The following is a 19,160-nucleotide window of genomic DNA, read 5'->3' on the forward strand; positions in this document are numbered from 1 at the left end:
AGTGATTTGGAGAGACTGTCTTGCTCTGTGCTGCAGGAGGCTCCCAGGGGAAAGCTGTTCCTGTGACCATGCCATAAACCATTTGTGTTCTGTCTTCACTGTGGCCCAGGTCAAGCTGTGTAATCCATGTGGGACCTCTTGTGTTCAGCTCTGCAGCTCTGCCTTCCACATGGGGGAGAGGCACTGAATTACCTCTGTGGTACCTTCCCTGCTTGCTGGCTGCTGACCATGAACGGGCTGGTGATGTTTGGCCTGGCAGTGACATTGAGAGCCCACCTATGGTCCGTGTTATTTTTCCTGTGTATCTCCTGTTTGTGGCCTCAGGGGTTCTGACTTGTCCAAGGCTGTCCCTGCTGTTGGAGGGCTTAATTAGAAAATGAGAAGACCTTCTCCTGCGCTGCTGAGAAAAAAAGCCTGATCCAAATGAACACCACTTAGGTCTCTCAGGTTTCTTATCTTTGAAAACAATATCCCAAGTATCTGTTGTGAACTTAGAGAGGTGGGAGAAGGGAAAGGAGGTTCCTGCATGATGGTGTCAGAAAGGTTCTGCAGCTGGGCTGTGGCTGGCACATCTCAGAGCTGTTCCACCAACCTGTCTGTGCTGCTGAGCCCTGCCCTGCTGCCCTGCACCAAGCACAGCTGTCCAGATCTCACAAACCCCACTTGGTGAGAGGTTGTGAAGAGGTAGCAAGGCCAGGATGTGGTGCTGTGGGTGAGGAAGATGCAGCTCTGGCTGCTGGGGAATATGAACCAGCTGTGGCTTTCTCCATCTTTGCATGTGGGATTTGAGAGGTGGAGACTGCTATCACATTGCAGGACTGGCTGCTGTTACAGTGCCCTTCTGCATAAAGAGCCACGCAGTGACAGTACAGCCCTTCTCAGGCTGATGCTGAATGAAAAGCTTTGTCATGTGCAGGTTACAAGCTTTACAGCACAGTGCATGCTCCTGCTGGAAGCGCCTGCCACAATACTTTCTGCAGCTGCAAAGGCATTGTTATAGCTGGTTTTAGTCTGGGAAAATAAGTAATAAATAGAATTTATTGTTGGTTTAAATTCACTGTCTGTACTAAAAGCAAAAGCAAAAGCCAGAGTGGGTGGCAGCTGATTTGTTTGTGGTTTATATTGAGTTCATGAATTAACTGAAGGACAGGGTGGACCACTTGCTATGTTAAAATGTAACCAGGCAAATGGCATAAGGGCATATATTATTTGCCCAAAAGGGAACTAGTTTAGGTCAAAACTACATAGGAAACTTCAGACTGCTGTAGCAGCACTGAAAGCCCTTTATGATGGATAGGTTACTCATAACCAAACTCTTACTATAATTTGTTTCCAAGTCTGAAGGCAAAATTTTGAGCTGCTCATTAGCTGCAGGACATACAGATGAGTAAATGTACAGTGATTTTTTACTTGTTATGTCTTCAAATGGAAAATACACATTTTGTTTTGCATTAATGGCTTCATTGCCATGATTAATGTCTCTGTGCCTTTCTGTGATTATTTTTCACTTAGGAGTGTGGTTACCAGTAACAGATAGTTAAAAGAAACAAGCAATGGTACATGAGCTGCCACACAAAGCACTAAGAAATTTTCTTTAATTATCATCTGTGCTCTTATAATAGCCCCTTCTGCCTAACATGAGTTTCTCTCCTTGTCCATGAGAACAGAGTTGACTTTAAGAATATCAATATATTCTGAAAATATAAAAGTTCTACATTTTATCTTGTGTGTGTGGGAGAAGACACTAATAAGTCCCTCTCTTTTTTTATTTATTTACTTACTTTTTAGTTTTTATTTTTTCTGTGTGGGATTTCCAGGATCACATAAATTTTCCCCTGTGTCTTGGGTTGTAGTATAGGATGTATTCTATCACCATCTTCATGAACTGATGGATCCAATTGTTGGAGCAGTGCTCTTCCCAGGCCCCTCTCCTTCTGGGGTGCCTTCTGTTAATGCCCATCAATGCCTTGTGCACGACTCACAGATAACTCCCTCTGGGAGCTCTCTCTCTTTAATGGGCCATCATGGCCCACCTGTATGACTCTTCATCCCATTGTGAGATGCTCCACCCAGGGGGAGGAGCCAAGCATTCTCACCTGGATATAAGCTGGGATTTGGGACAGTGCAGGCAGCCCTTACCCACTGGATTACCAGAGGAACCAGACTTTTCTATAGGATCACTGCTTTAGAAAGACCACCTCACCTAGACTGCTTCCATCACCCTGCTCAGGTTGTATTCTGACTCTGTCAGTGGTTTTTTTTGTATTATTGCATTTATTTTATTTTCTCTTTTTTACCTTTTCTTCTCATTAAATTGTATTTCTGACTTGGAGCCTCTCACTTGGTTTGCTTTCAAACCACAACACCCTGGTTCAGGCATTCAAGATGATAGGACCTTTAGGATTGATCACCCTGCAAAGTAAGATTTGGTGTGTTCTGGTTGAAACCTGGTGTTTGAATAGTTGTGGAAGGCTTTGTGAATTTCCTAAGGTAAAGGACAGATTATAGAGGAACAGCATGTTCTAGTTCTTAGTTTGTTGAGTGGCCTTTTGCTTCTGCAGAATATAAAAGTAAATGGATATTTCAAAACTAAAACTAAAAGAAAAACCAACATGTATCTAAATTGTTTTTCAATTTTATGTGAAACCATTATTTTAAAAGAAATAAACTGGAAGCTCTGTGATGGAAATGCGGCTGTACTTTTCTGGAAAGTTCCCTGCCTTACACTGTACATTTTTTGTCCTTGTGCATGGGCTTTGCCTTCACTCACTAAAGCCCATACTACATGCATAAATCTTCATAAAAGGACTTTATAAAAAGACTGTCTAAACACAACTAGTTGTGATATTGTTTTAAGTTACAAATCTTTCCTGGAACCAAGAAATTGTACATACCAGTAAATCAAAACAATTCAAGTATTTATTGTTTGCTAGAAAAAAATAATGTCAGTTATGTAAACTGGATTGAAATGACTTATGAAAGTATGGCTTAGATCTGTGTGTGGTCCTCTTTCCCTCCTTCCTTCCTATCCTCCCAACTAATTAATATATGGATATTGGTCAGATATTTTGTGACACAAACTCTAATTCTCAATTATGTACTCAGTTGCTTAGAGAAAACCAACAACCTGCCAGGAATTGCATCTTCCTCAACATGCAGTTTATGATGCCATCTAGTTTTTGAAAACAATGAATTGATCAGAGTAGAAAACAGTTATTATTTCTTAGTTTTTTTCCTGCATTAAAGGTGTTAACAAGCGGGAGAACAGGGAATCAAATTTTACAGTTCATTAAGCATTTCTCCTGTTTTTCTTATAAATGGTAGCTCTTCAGGTAAGCAACCATGCAAAGAAGAATATGGGTATTTGCATGCTGAATCTATACACTAAACAGCAAGCTTCTCAAGTATATTCCAAGCATGTCTGATACCACGGTCAGGAAACATGCCCCACCAGTTACTTGCCATCAAAGTCTTCTTTGATTTTGCAGAGAAAGTAAATAAAAAGAATTGTTATGAGGAACAATGAGTGAGATTCACTTGAGCTGGTTTGGGAAAAGCTAAATTAGAGTTTTCCAGCCAACCATTTGCATGAGTTTCCAAAGCTTTACTTGGCAATATATGGAGTGTTTCCACTGTCAATGGAAAGCAGCTGCCAGCCAGATCTCATGCCTTTTGGGCCAGGACAAGTCTGACATGATCTCAACCTTAAGGTCTGTGAAATAACACATGGATTTGAGTGACTAGTATTTGGTTGTACTGCTCAAATAAAAATTCCCAGGATCTCCTAAATACTAAAATATTGGGAGAAATTTTTTACTGGAGGTTATGTATTATGTCCTATTTTACATGACAATTCATACCAGTTTTTATCCTGAACAAAAATATACCTATCATCCATATTACTGTTATTTCCGTTAGTACATCTTTGCAAGTAGTATATATATATTTTTTTTTTTTTTTTTTTTTTTTTTTTTTTTTTTTGCTATGACCTCTGTCTCCCTCCCACACATGATCACACAATTATTTGCAGGACTGCTGCTGGCTGACTTGAGAGTAAGTAATTGCATTACTAGTTGGGTGGGGAGGGAAGGAGGACCACACACAGATTTAAGCCATAGTTTGATAAGTCAGATTTCAATTCCATTTGCATTAGTGAGTATTTTTTCCAGAAAAAAATAAATACTTGAATTGTTTGGATTCTGATACACAATGTTTCTTAGTTGTCGAGAAGCTTTATAACCTGTAATGATGTCACAACTTCCATGTAAACAGGAAGGTAGAATCTCTCTTCCTATGATATTTGTATGGCTTTTGTTATCATGAAGTGCTTCTTAGTCTGAACTAATGTACCCTCACAAGAATTTTAAAGCACACAAAGGCCATAAATATCATTGTACAAGTGCACTGGACTGTACAGAAAGTGGCTCTGGCACATGGGGTGGATTAAAGCTCCCCATAAGGAGTGGGTGCAGCAGAGTAAGTTGGTGTGGTTGGCACTGCTGAGTGCAGAACACCTGCAGGGAGCAGGCAGACACCTGAGCACCCCCTGTATTCCCCAGGGGTGAACAGGGATGGCCAGCTCACACCTGGTACACCTCTAGGCTCACACTTACTTTGCAGGCATCAGAGGCATGGACTTCCCTGCCTCCTCCCTCAGCTTATGGTGGTTCACTTCTTTCATGTCTTGGAGACAACATGTTGGAGATAACAACACTGGGGTAGACTGGTTGTGAACACAGCCACTGTCATTTCTGATGAGAGTGGGCTGTATGGAGAGAGGAATGCAAGTTTTAAAGGTCAAGGAAGAAGAGAAAATTGTCCAAAGGAGGAAAAAAAAGGCAGCTGTTGTGTGTTGGCAGTAAGAGGTGTGGCTGGTGAGACAGACTGTTGTGTTCTGGACATTGTGTGTTTCCAAAATCTTTCTGCCAGGGTCCACCTTAGAAAAACTTCGAAGAATTTACTAACACATCAACAAAGATCAAACGGTGTCTGGTGGAGTGCTGGCATGTATATGTTGTGATGAGACATCACAAGTATTGAGCTGGTCAGTTACAAATTAGCATCTTCAGGCAGCAAAATCCCCAGTTAGCACAAATTATTCACAGGTGTATTCATTTTCTTGTTAGGATAACATCTTTCCTGTTCAAGTTCAGCTAGAAGCCAGCTGTTCTTCCATAAGCTAGGTTGAAGATATTTAATTATGTGAGTCATATAGTTAAATATGGCAATAGTTGGGTATGGCCCTACATCCTCTCCATATGGCTGGCACCATTTCCTCAGTGCAGTACCTTGTACCTGGCTGGAGATACAGAAAAAGACCAGTGACATCTTGGGACTCTCCAGGTGATGTACCTTGCAGTCGAGGGGTCATTCACTCTCTGCTCTGCAGAGCCTTCTCAAGAGGACTTGCTTAATTTTTTTGAGCCACTACAGATACTTGCCGCTTTAAGCTGGGCTACAAGATTCAGCTGCTGAAATAGTCTTGCCCTCCTGCATAACAATATGTTTTAAAATAAGAAAATACCATGACAATCTTCTGTCCCTAAAAGAAAGATTTCTCCATAACACTCCATCCTTAAACACAAGTATCAATTATTCACCTGCTAATAGCTGTGTTTAACAACCCATTCAGCATTCCACACACTGAGAAGGGAGCAGCAGATCTTCATTTTGGATTAGAGGAATTAAGAGTTTGCATGTTTTGTGCAAGTGAGAAGGAGGCACAGATATTTGGTGTGAAGATGGTAAAGTAGCTTAAAAAAAGATTTTAAAAAGAGGTAACAATGTTCGGATAACAAGAACAGAACTGAAGAACTAGTGTATATTTTTGTTGTTGTTTTTTTCTTTCTTTAAAGACTATAAATGGAACTATTTTCTAATAAAAATGTTATGGAAAAATACTACACTTGGATTTTTTTTCCTGAATTAATTGTAAAGAAGCATTTAAAAATTAAACGACGTTGACTTTCCCAAATGTTTTGCATTCAGGAACACAGATAACAACGCTGGACCGACACTGCTAACAGTACAGGGTGGAAACAAACAGCAGGTAGTCTGAGTTCTCCTGGGCCATGCCATGTCTATGCACCAAAGCTGCTGTGAAGAGAACTTGTTGACTACGCTTCGGGCCACAGATATTTACAAGGACCACCTTGTAAATATCTGTGATTAGCTTATTCCTTGAAAATCACCAAAGAACTGCTGGGAAGAAATGCTGCAAAAAACAGTATGAGACACACATACAAGCTTCTGGCTGAGATGTACCCAGCCCTCCCACCTCGGTGCTGAGCTGCCTGACTTTTGAGGTGTTGCTCAACCTGTAAAGGGAACATTTACAGTGTCACTGCTGACAAAGGAGTAATAAAGAGGAATCTCGTCTCCATGAACAGGGGCTCGTTGTCCTTCATGTTAAAGCAAAGACTACAGAGAACACGATGAGATGCTTCTCTCTCAAACCGTCACGGCTAATCGATTAGGACTCGCTGCACGGTACCGAATGATGCCATTCCTTTTCTGCGGTGCCCACGTGGCACATTCGGCAGCAGGTGGTACTTTGAAAACACTCCTGGTGAGGGATGCCCCGTCCCTGGCAGTGTTCAAGGCCACGTTGGATGGGCATTGAGCAACCTGGTCTATCGGGAGGTGTCCCTGCCTTAACAACACGGCGTTCTTTAAGGTCCCTTCCGATCCAAGCCATTCCGTAGTTTTACGGTCCGGGGGGAGACCCGAGCGCCGTGAGCGCCGTCCCGCAGCGGGGCGAGAGCGGGAGGCCCGGGGGCGGCGGCGGGCAGGGCAGAGGCGGCAGGGCAGAGGCGGCAGGGCAGAGGCGGCAGGGCAGAGGCGGCAGGGCAGAGGCGGCAGGGCAGAGGCGGCAGGGCAGAGGCGGCAGGGCAGAGGCGGCAGGGCAGAGGCGGCAGGGCAGAGGCGGCAGGGCAGAGGCGGGGCCGGCGGCGGCCGGGGCACTGCGGAGCCGGCGCGGCGCTCACCGGGCGGGGACTGCACCTTCGCCGCCGCAGCGCGGCACCGCCCCCGGCCCCCGCCACACCTCCCGTCCCACCTCCCGGCCCCCGCCACACCTCCCGTCCCCCCGCTCGTCCCCCCGCTCCCCGGCGGCGCGGCACCCGCTGCCCCGCCGAGCGGCTGTGCCTGCGCCGCCCCGCCATGGAGCAGGGGCCGGCGGGGGGGTCCGGCCCAGCCGCCGCCGGCGCCGGGGGTCTCCTCCTGCCCCTGAGCGAGACCGAGCAGCAGCGCTACTCCGAGCTCTTCTCGCGGTGCTGCCCGCCCCCCGAGGCGGCCGCCGGGGGCAGCAGCGTGGGCGAGCTGTTCCGGGCCTCCCAGCTGCCCCCGGACACGCTGCACCAGGTGGGTCCGGGCTGTCCGCTCCGGCTGCCCCCGGAGCTGCGGCTGCGGGCGGTTTGGGGGGTGCGGGACGGGACGTGCTCCCGCAGCTCTCGGGAGAGGGGCCGGCGCTGCCTCCGCCGGGAAGTTGGGGGCTGCGGGCGGCCCGGTGCCCCTGCGCTGCCCGCGGGGCCGGGGCGAGGCGCAGCGCTGTCGGCGGCGGGGCAGAGCGGAGCGGGGCCGGTCCCGCCCCGCAGCGGCGGTGCTGGGCTGCTCCGTGTCCGCTCGCCTCCTCAGACAGGCGCTGGCAGTGCCAGCGCTCCGCGGTTCTGCCCTCGGAGCGGGTGTGGGTGCCCCTCTGTGCCGGGCTGGGCACCCGAGAGCGCGGCGCACCCCGCGGGCTCTGAGCGGGCTCTCCCTGTCAGGTCGGTAGTTGCCGTCGCCTTTCTCAAAAGGGCCCCGAAAGTCATAAAGGCAGTTGTCTGAAAGGACGTGCCATGCGCTAGATTGCTGGTTTGTCACTGAGGGTTTTTTTCCTGAATGTTGTGTCAGTGAGGAAAAAAAAAAAAAAAGTCCGCAGGTGAAATGATGTTGCGGTGTTTTATGTCAGCTCCTGAGCGCGGATACAAGGTGCGAAGTGCGAGGGTCTCCCCGTGAGAGCAGCAGAGCCCCGGCAGTGGTCCCCAAGGAGGCTGTGAGGCAGAGCCGTCCTTTGCTTTTTGAGGAGAAGCTTGTCCGTGGTGGGGAAAAGCTTGTGCCAGCCAGTTTCCAGGAACAGGGAGGAACCGGGCTTGGGTCTTCTCCACCTGCGGATTAGTAATTTAAGTAACGCACTGTAGTTGCCTAATACTTCCTGAACAGAGATGGGATATTCCCGATTGTTTATTTATTTATTAATTTAACTTTTATTTTCAGGAAGTTTGTTCTTCAATAGTTTTTACTTATCAAGCAGAAAAAAGTTATGTTGAAATGGAGGTCATGTACCTGGGCACTGCCGAAAGGTAGTGAACTCTATTGTTGGCCTGATAGCTGGCAGATCATATCTTAAAGGATTATATAAATTTATATTGCACAGGGGATTCCGAATGAAAATTGTGGTATTTCAAGGATATTTTTCTTTCTGCTTGTGCTCTTTACCAGATCAGTAAAACAGAAATCTTACTAAGCATTGTGTTACTGCCTTGTATTGAGCCACACTGTGACCTTGGTCTTGCAGGTGAATCGAGTGGTGAAGGTATAGATTTTCCATAGATACAGTGCTAAGAGTGTTTTTCCTCTTTCTTCTTTTTGCAAAGAGGAAGAACAGGATATTTAATTTCAAATAAGAAGGCTTATCCAAATAGACATGTAATTTTTCAAAGAAGTATGGAAAAAACCTCTTATTTTTACTATATAGTTTCTTACCCTATCATTTAAGTGAAATTTATTATTATGTTATTATCATAGTTTCTTTTCAGGGTCGTTTTGGTACTGATGTGTGATTTAAGTCTGGAAATGGTGAGGTATTGATTTTGGATTTGTTTGTTGGTTGGTTTTGACATTCTGGGTTTTTTGTACTATTTTAGATTATTTCCAGGTATATTTATGCTGTGGGGAGAACATTACTGGCAAAGAATCCTGTAATTGGCTTCAGGAGTATTCAGATAATAAGGCCTATGGGATCTGGGTCTGTTTCTCTTTTTCCTTCCTTCTCTCCCACTCTTGTTTATAGGGCACTAATTACGGTGGCATTCTGTTCTACTGCTGGTGTGCCTGTCCTCAGAACCCACCGCTGTCAAGTATTCTTACATTTACTGAGACTTCAGGAAAAGTAATTTAAAAGTAATTTAACTCATTAATGGAATGAGTTAAAAAAATAAATTGCAAATGCAAATGGGGATGTTTTTGTAGGGAAAAATCCCACAATGTTGTTTGAGATATTTTTCTGATATTTTGTCTTATTATATACCAAAAGTATGATTTAATATTTTCACATTAAAAAATCCTACCATTCTAACAGCTAAGAGAGCAATACACAGAGATTCCTGGTATACGTTTTCTGCTAGTGCAGGGAACACCCATTTTAGGCCAAGACAGCTCATTTGGGTTAAGATAATACGCTTTCTTTGAAATAATTTTTGAGTATGACCGTTTTGGGGGGGATTTTTAATGCTTTTTAAAATCCCCATCTGCGACTATTAGTGCTTTGAATACAGGCAGCATCCCTACTGACTGACTGAGAAATGGTCATGCTGCGTTTATTCACGTCAGAAATGGGGAGATTTGGGTTGGAAACCAATTCTGGATTTCTACTAAGCAGAGTCTGCAGACTCCAGAAGGTACTTAACACCATTCTCTGGCCCTTGCATAGCAAGAGACTGTTATGGATGGTTTTGTAAGCAGTGTGCAATTTGCAGCTTTTTATTCTCAAGGCATTCACTGAGGAGAGGTTTTACAAATCAGGATGTTTCTAGAACTGACATTTAGTGCCATGGCAGTCTCAAACCTGTGCTGTTATCTTTGGTTGTACGTGAGTAATAAGTGGGATAAATCTTTGAGAAAGAAGGAGCTTTTCCTTATACTCTTTGATTGAGATTTATTACTCATCAAGATGATGCTCACAAGCCTCTTAGGAAATCTTCCTTACCTGTAATGGCAGGGTTTGCTCTCAAGACAAAAATCAGTGGGTGTGTCCTTGGTGGAGTAGTGCTGTTTGGGGTGTCAGTTCCTTGGGGAAAAGCAGTGGTGTGTGCTCTCAGACAGCAAACAGGCAAGGGTTTGGTTTGGTTTAAGGGTTAGTTGGCTTAATCCAAGAAGTTACATGGGTGAAAGAGGCTCTGTAACAGAGAGCAGGTAAGGAATGCGAGAGCATGTGGCAGAAGAGGAAATGCTGGAATAAATGGAAAAAATCCAAGAGCAGCCGGGTCAGTCAGAGCAGATGGCGTGCACCCGAGAGTCCTGGGTCTTGCTAAGAATGAAGTGATTGAACACAGATTCATTACACCCAGGCTCATTAAAGCCAGCAATTCTGCTGGGCAGTAGGGTACAGCAGAGCTTGTACTGATTTCGCTTTACTTATAACAGGATCGAACAATGAACTCAGCAAGTTATTTCAGTTCTGGAAAAAAGGTTGCAGTTAGCACTAAAATTAAAAATGTCAGACACTTCATAGGACGGAGAAGGGCATGACAGGGACAGAACAGCATGGGTTTTGTGAACTGTATAATCATACCTCCTCAGTATACTAAAAGTCTTTGGCTAGACATATTGTTTGGTTAAAGACAGAGCCATTAAGATTGTATTTAGACTTGCACAAAGCCTCCAGCAGATCTTTTACCAGGGGCGTTTAAAGTAACTCTACAAAATGTCTGTTATTATTTGCCTGAAAGGTCTGTGCTGGTGTTGTTTTTATTTTTATTTTTTTACAGTATTTATGTTGAAGGAGAAGGAGCAGACTAGTCATACACCATGCACTTATGCAGACTGTCAGAATTAGAAGGAATTCAACATCATCAGCTGGATCTTTATATATACATGTATGTTGATGAGTTGAAAATGGTGTTCTCTATGCTTTAGGCTTCTAACAAAGGGGAAAAGAACTGAATTTGTACAAAAAATTTTTTGAAAAAAGTAAATATTTTGGACTCACTGGGCCCACAAAAACATTGGTGATCCTACAGCATGCTTTGTTACATAGATCAATATCAGTAACCCTTCTAACAAGGGGAAACAGCAGGCAGAGGTGTGGAAGGAAGGGAGGAAGGCAGGAGGCACCAGTGCTGGCCATCAGTAGATAACTAACACGGGTTTGCTTGGCCACGTGGGCAAACTCTCTGGGGTTTTGGACCTATTCCTTGGAAGATCTGTTGGATTATGCTCCCCGAGTGCACTGTGATGTCAGTACTCCACACTGACAGCTCTGCCAGGTGCTGACAATGGCTGGTTTGCCCTGTCTCGTTTTGGGGCTGTTGATTTGTGACCCTGTTTAAGGGCCACCAGCAAGTACCTACAGCCTCTGCTGCTTTGAGTCTGGGACCCCAAGTGTGTTTGTTGTGGGTGCCAGCTGACAATGGGCTCATGTCTACAGGCAAGTCAGATAAAATAATGCTTTACTGAATCACTGCCCTCTGATCAGCAAAGGAGAGGTACCTTGTGTAGTTTTGCTGTTTGTTGACATTACCATTGTCTCTGAATATTCTGTCTCAAGAAACTGAGGAGCAGAATTGAACTCGAGACTTACACTAAAGTGCTTATTTATTTTCATTAGTTTCTGACTTGTTTGATTAATTCTCACTTGGTTGTCTGACAGTATCTTTAATTCGCACTTTTATAGACCTTAATCTTATTTGTGGACTTGGCACTGTCAGCACAGAGATCCAATTTTCTTAAGAAAACGCATTCTTTCCTGTGCAAACGAACACACTGTGTTATTTTGAGCTCCAAGGATGACAAGTACTAATTGTGTGATGCTGGAGCTGTACAGGCACTGCATTTTTTAGCTGGGACTCTCCTTCCAGCACTGTGTGAATAGGGAGCACAGACAAACGGTCGTGCTTTTCTTCCACAGACTTCGTGAGTCTTTGTGTGTTTATTGTGCCTTGTCTCTATAGTTACAACTCTACACTTTAACTGTATTGTATTCAAAAAGCAGAAGTGCGAATAGACTAAAAAAAAAATTATTAACTCGATATTTCTTTGGAAAAATGCCAGTAAAGATTGTCTTTCTGAAAATTATTTTTCTTAATTTCGTAAGTATAACTTATTACCTGCATGATAGATGGGGTGGTGGAACTAGCTGCTTCGAATAGGCAGAAAAGAAAAAGAACTGTGGCAGCTACAATGCGAGCTGTTTGAGTGAGGGAAGACTGGAGTCAATGTTACTTTACAAAAATAAAGTTTGCTCTGTTGCAGCTGTTGATAGAACGTGGCATTATGCTTGTGCTGGCCATGTGATTTTGCTGAGTGGACGGTTGGTCCATCAAAAAGTGGTGTTAGAGAGAAGTTGCACCCTACTGACGTCTTTGAGTCAGGAAGGAACAAAAGCGTGGTACATCATCATGTAAGCAGTGCAGCAAAAGGCGGAAAGGGAAACTGACATTTCAGTATCAGTACTTCTGACCACAATCTCCTAAGCTGTCCTTGCCTTTCTAGAGTCACAAACAAATTTGTGTTTATGTAAGTAGGAAAATGAAAAACCCAGATGTAAAAGCTACAAGTAGTATTGTTCCTAAGAAAATTTCTAAATTGTAACAAAGTAAGGGGTAAAACTTCACCTGGAGCTATCTTGCTGCTAATTTCCATTAAAAAATTAAAATGAAAGTCTTAATCGTCTTCAAACTATTTTTTTTATGATGTAAACTATCACTTCATAGTCACTGCTTATAAGATTAGTAGTTTTGAGTTCCTCATTGTTGACATACACAGTAGCTGATTTGTAGAAGCCATTCCTTCCAAGTGTGTTTCAAATTACACTGTAAAACAGACTCCAAGACCTGCTTGTCACAGACATCCAGTGGGATGGTCAGAATTGGTCTGGTCAGGGCCTGCAGCCTTCAGTAACTAATCCTCATAACAGCCAAGTGTCCATTAATTATTTATGTTCCAAAGAAAATAATGCTTTGCTGTGCCAGTGGTTTAAAATAATACAAAAAAAGGATGGGGGAAAAAGATCCATTGGGATGAAAAAGAGTTAACTTTCTTCATGAGAGGTTGCTGCAGTATGAAGCAGGGACAGTGAAGAGTGATTTTCATTTTTATGTTTTCAGTAAGTGGCTTTGTCATGATACTTACATAAGTGCAGTGGGGTTCAGCAAACAGTTGAGTATAACCTCTTCTAGTCTTGTGTATATGTATCTACAGCAGTCTGCTGTCAGTACTGTCATGTTTATACACAGATTGATGATGTTGCCACAGTCTGTTTTGCAAAGGAGATGTTGAACACAATTCACTTCAGTGGCTGAATCTGGCTTTAACACCCCCTGTGAAAGAGGGATGGTATAAAGTCTTGAAAATATTAATTTAGCTGAGCTGAAAAACTTAGCCAAGATAGATGCATGAAAGATGGGACAAGCATTTCTTGGGCAAGGAATCAGGATAAATGACCTATTTAAATCTGAAATACTATGATTTGAGAAATACATCTGATATAATATTTGTAAAGCACGATTCTTTGATGTATTAACATCTAAACATACCAACAGTATGGTAAAATAAAACATTAATGAGCCATATGTGCTAGTTCAACTTTTGAGACAGTCAAACAGTTCAACAGCTGAGTTAGTGGATAATTAACTAGAAAAGGTTGCTGGAGTAGAAAATCAACTGTGGACAAATAATAATCCCCTCTTCCTGAACAGAGGGAATATTTTCTTTATCCATTGTATTCAGCAGCATTATTGGATGACACTGCATGAAATTGATAACTCTGTTGGGAATAACTTTTTTTTGTGTATCATTATTTTTAAAATTTCATTTATATGTTTTATTCCTGCCATTTAGATATGATGATGAGGTGGAAGGATGTGGTGGGATGAGATCCGTTAGTTCTGTGATCTGTAAGGACATAGTAACCAGAACTAATCAACTAAATAATTAACTGCAAATTATATTTACTTCATTTATCAATTGATAAAGTTCCAAGTCTTTGTATATATGAGAAATGTGTAGCTTTTGGGTTTTTAGTACATGAAGACTGTGCATTTTTAAATGAATTCCAGTTTTCAGCTGAATTTAACTTTGCATATGTCATACAAGTGGGTGTGTCTCTTATTAATGATAATAATGCAGCAAATTTCTTATAAAATAAGAAATAAGATGTGTATTAGGTGGTGTGATTGCTCAAATATATTTTTAATTATTACTTTGTGGTAAGAGCAAAAATGTTACTGTATTTTTTTTAAAGTAAGAGTCTTGCATTAATGATGACCAACTAACTAAAAAGACATGTCCTTATCTAGATAATTATGAAATTAAGGTCTTATCTCTTTGGACTGAAATAATGTTTTAAATAACTTATTTTTCCCAAAAATCTGCTCTGCAAACATTGAAGTTCAGACACTTGGTGCTGCCAGTTGTTTCAGACGGGGTGGTGCATTTGCAGAGGGGCATCGAGGAGGCTCCTCTGTACCCTGGGCACTCTCTGGTCTGGAACAGGCTGCTTAGAAGCACTCTGAGGTTACACTGTGACTGCCTATTAAATCATCTCTTGTGTCTGTTTGAGCCATGCAGGCCTTTGCAATGAGCACACATTGCTGAGCAGAGCTACAGGAGTGAGTGCCCCATCTTCAGCACTGTGGAGCCTGCAAAAGAAGGGAGGATCTTGAGTAACTTTCGATAGTTTGCCTACCAGAGCACATCTTCAATGTTTTCTTCTTTCTTCTCCTTATTTTTTTAGGTCTGTAGGTTTTTTTTCTGCCCTGCAGTCTTTCCCCTGTTCAAAATAGCTGCAAATATTGGTTCTAGTATTTCAGCCCTGAACCTGTTCAGTCCTCCAGTCTGAATATGTAGGGCTGGGTTGGTCCCCTTCACTCTCAGGAAGTGGTGGGGAGATGCTCCTTTGGGCTGAGCCATGATAAAGTGCTGGATTTGGGCCTCATAATTCCCACTGGCTTGGTGGCACTGAAAATTTAGTGTCGGCTAATGGGAAACACTTGGCTGAGCATGAATTCAAACTGTCTGAACATGGTCTGTGGTGTCTGCTTGCTCACTCCGGTATGAGTCATGAAGCTGAATTCTACTTTCAATAGCAAATGTCTGTAGCATTACTTTATTATTATGATTATAAATTTCAAGTGTGTTTTTGGCGTGGGCCTTTCAAATTAATTTACCTTTTTTTTTTATTTTTTTAAATCCTTTCTTTTTCGTAAAAGTCTCTTTCCACACCAAAGAACATTAGATCAGCTTTGGCATAGGCAACATTTCACATTTCATGCATTATTTACTTCTGGCATAATTTACACAATGTTGTCCTATGGAAGCCAAGATGATGGTATTTGGAACAAAACAATGTGTCTAATCATTTGCAAAACAGGGTGACTGCTTTGGGCTAACAAACAGATTCAGAATTATTTTGTTGCAAACAGTACCAGCAGTGGAGCAGTAAAAGGTGAAGTACTTTGAGATTCCAAATGCCAAAAATAAGCATAAAAGGGGAAGGAGGTTGAAACTCAATTGTGTGATTCTCTATGTATTTAATTTTTTTTTCTTTCCTTCTTCTGAATAATTGCTATATTTGTAAGAACATCTATATATTTTAATAGTTGTAGGCTGCTTTTCCTTTACTCTGTACAGATAGGATTGCAAATACAAATTGTGATAGAAAATGTGTCATAAATGCTGTCATACTGTGCATGGGCACTGGAGACGGTGTAGTCTTTGACTCTAGTGTTGCTTTTTTGAAATCTTGTGCTTTTTAGCTGAATCAAGGACAAACCCTTGGTTCAGGCTCAAACAAGTAGATTCTCACTGACTGAAGGATGCATTTCTGCACATAAGGTATGAGCATTTTGGGTGAAATAGTGAAAATCTTGTTTAGTGTTTTGTTTAGTTGTGTGGAAGAGAGAAAATTTAACCTGCTGTTCCAAAAGATGTGTTGATTCCAACTAGAGGTATATAAGATCAGGGAAGGGCAGGAAGTGTCTTCAGCACACAGCACATGCAATGGAATGAGCAACAAGGGTACACCTTCCGTTAAGAAAACTTTTTGACAACTCTTCAGTCTTATAAAAATAGTCCATAACTAGTCAACTAAAGAAGGGTTTCAGTAAATGTTATTGATTAAGATAACTGCACAACTGTAGAAGATAATGTTTTGTGTGTTTGCTGCATTGCCTTTAAAAGGACCTGCTGTAGTTGTAAGCACTAGGGAAGTGAACTCAGGAAGCATGCCAAATATGATAAAACAGGAGGGGTACAGGAAGCATCAAGGTTTTATTGGGGTAGCCAGTCCAAAAAAATCACATAACAGTAACTATGGAAAAAAAAACTATGGTTTTTTTTTGGTTTTTTTGGTTTTTTTTTTTTTATGGAGTGGGAGATATGTCTGTAAGAGATTTGTTCATGGCAAAAATGCATCATATTGATAGAATTTCTCTTTTCTTCTGTATTAGTTAAACCTCATTTTGTCTGAAAGTGGAACAAAATCCAGAACAGCATCTTTATGAAAAATGCCAGAATTTCTTCCTGTCTTCTAGGGCAAATTTAACAACATTTGCAAGAGAAGTTGCTTTGGAAATGTTTAAGAACTTATAATTTGTTGAATTAAATCAAAACACTTTGTTTTGAACTGCTTGAATGTTGAAGCACTGTGCCACCTTAAACACGTGAATTTTGGGAAAGAGGTTGTTGATGTGCATCATCTCTGGTTCCTTTCTGTTCCTTACACTAATTCTGCCCTTACAGATAGGAGTGGTGGTGGCCAGGCAGCCTGTCCAGAAAGGGAGATTGTGGTGCCTCAGAGATGTCACCTGCTGAGGAACCACAAAGGTGGGAAACATCAAAACACCAGCTTCCCTGGGACTCTGTGGTACCTTTGTGTTAAGGGGACCTAGAAAGAACCCATTTCTGACACCAGCTGTCAGATCTGCCTTGCAGAGTCATCTGTAACTAATTCTGATAAGTGAGAAACAAATGTTTAAACCTCTGAAGAATGAGCTTTTTCTCTATTATTGCTGAAAGTTGTGGAAGACCTATATAATTTAGCTATGTGGACATGTCCTATATGCTCAGGCTGTCTCTTCTGTAAACTCTGACTTTAATATTAATGGAAACAAATTTTCCTTTGGACCTAATATACAGTAATACCCTTTTTAAGAAGCGTGAGAAGAAGAAACAAGCCTATTTCAAAGCAGGTAGTACATTTCTGCAGGTCGTGGTGGGCTGATGCCTGGGTTGCTGGCTGGGTTCCTTTCTGGGTTTGGCACCTGCTAAGTTCATGCCTCCCAGCAGCTTTTTGTGCTTCTGCTACTTGCAGGAGATCCTTTATGGTGCTGGCTGGAAGTGTAAAGAATAGATAGGCTGAAATGAGTTTTCCGTTCTAAGAATGCTTGTATGTACATTGACCTTACCTGAGGCTGAGGGAGATAAGTATCAGCAGGACAACCGTGGATGCCACTGGAAGCAGTGGATGTGAAAGAGATTGGAGGAGCCTGAAGGAGTCATCCAGGTGGCCAGTGTTTATTGGGTCTTCTCTGGTCTGGGAGGAGATCAGAAGGCAAAAATAAATAAAACCTAATTATGTTGTTAACAGCTGCTCTCTGTTCTTGAGTAATAAAAGGCAGGGTCCAGGAAACTGCTTGTTTCTGGTTTTTATTAGATGCTTTAGGTATCATGGTGATGAGACATTTATAAATATGAATGTCTGCTGCAGATGGGAGATGAAGCAGGCTAGAACCCAGTAACCTTTAAAGAGAGATAATGTAAGGTTTAAAACTGTGCTGAGATCTGAAGCTTCCTACAGAGTCTTTGGGTAATCTCTTGGAAAGCCTGGCAACAGCAAGAGAAGGACCAAACCCAAAACAAATAAGCAACCCCTCAAAATTCCCCAAAACAAACCAAAATTTGGAACCAGAATTTTACCCAGCTTTTAGGTTGAGTTTTTCATGAAGTGCTGCCAAGGTTAGAAATGAAGAGAGCCTCAGCTTTCTGTTTTCTGAGCCTGATATATGATGGAGAGATACTCCTGTAACAAATAGTATGCTTGGGGTTTTTTTGCAATTGTATTGTATCTTGCTGTTACCCTCGCTTAGCCATAGACTTTTATTTTTTTTTTTAATGGCACTATATTATTATTCTGGAGATACAGTATACCTCTAAAATAATACAGCTGTGAAGTCATGTCTGTCAAAACATATTTTGAGTGTTGTGAGAGGAAGGAACCAGGATGGGGAGCCTGGGGTTGATGATGTTACATCACCTGCTCCTCACAGCATGACAGGTCCTAGGTTCACTGGCCAGAGCAAATGTTTCAGAACAAGAAAGAGCAGCATTGGACAGTACTGATGTCAGCAGGAAAATAATTCTTAGTGTTATTTACATCAAGTTATCAGTCCCTTATTTTCTTTCTCCCTTTCTCTACCCCCTCCTCCACCCACAGCTGTATTATAGTAATTATATCTTTTATTTGATCTAGTCTAAATCAGGACTGTCCTTGAGGAGTATATTCTCCAAAGCAGTATTTTTCCATAGGAAATAATCATTAGCTGTTTTTAGATTGCAATACTTACTATGCATATATTTGATTGCAGGGGAAGTGTGCAAGAGGTGAAGCTTTAGTTAAGTCTAGCAAGGCACTTTGTTTCAGTATAACTACTGAATTTAAGTCCTGCAACAAAAGAGATTATTCTGGAAATGGAATGAAGGCCTTTTGTTTAGGTTCTGAAGGATGGACCTTAAAGTAGACATCTCTGAGTGTGGGAAACATCCAGAAGGGTAAAAGTAAAAAAGACATTTGTGAATCTTTTTTCTTTCTTTACTACATAGTTTAAATTTTATAGTTTAAATTATTTAGCAATATGTAAGTGCAAATATTAGTGACCATTTAATTAATAGTAGTACCAAAATACTTTTATAGTCCTTACAAAAAGCTGGTCAAGTTAAGTTTCAAAACATAGGGGTTTCATATTTTAAGGGAAAGAAAGAGGAGCAATATGTCAAGGGCTGTAGATGTGAAATATCTACATTTAAATAAATGGATGAGTAGTGTATCTAGATTTATGTGTTCCTGATTCCCATCCATATGGAGAATTCTAGTAATATATAGGACCCTAAATTGAAAGTTGCAGGACTCTACTATGGTCTAAGTGGCATTTGCCCAGAAAAGCATTTCTGCAGTTTCACAGCACTCT

General features: G+C 41.9%; 1 protein-coding gene across 2 annotated transcripts in view; it reads left to right on the top strand.

Annotated features, from left to right (window-relative positions):
- Positions 1–7,078: 7,078 nt before the first annotated feature.
- The window catches only part of REPS2 (RALBP1 associated Eps domain containing 2), a 96,596-nt gene continuing 84,514 nt past the window's right edge, over positions 7,079–19,160 (top strand). Inside the window, exon 1 of one of the 2 annotated variants that reach the window (XM_066313925.1) lies at positions 7,079–7,362. In XM_066313925.1, coding sequence (XP_066170022.1) covers positions 7,162–7,362 — 201 coding nt within the window. In that variant the 5' untranslated portion in view covers positions 7,079–7,161. The remainder of the gene's footprint in view (positions 7,363–19,160) is intronic. The other variant, XM_066313923.1, reaches the window with a different exon arrangement.

This window comes from Sylvia atricapilla, chromosome 2, assembly GCF_009819655.1.
Source record: "Sylvia atricapilla isolate bSylAtr1 chromosome 2, bSylAtr1.pri, whole genome shotgun sequence".
NCBI lineage: Eukaryota > Metazoa > Chordata > Aves > Passeriformes > Sylviidae > Sylvia > Sylvia atricapilla.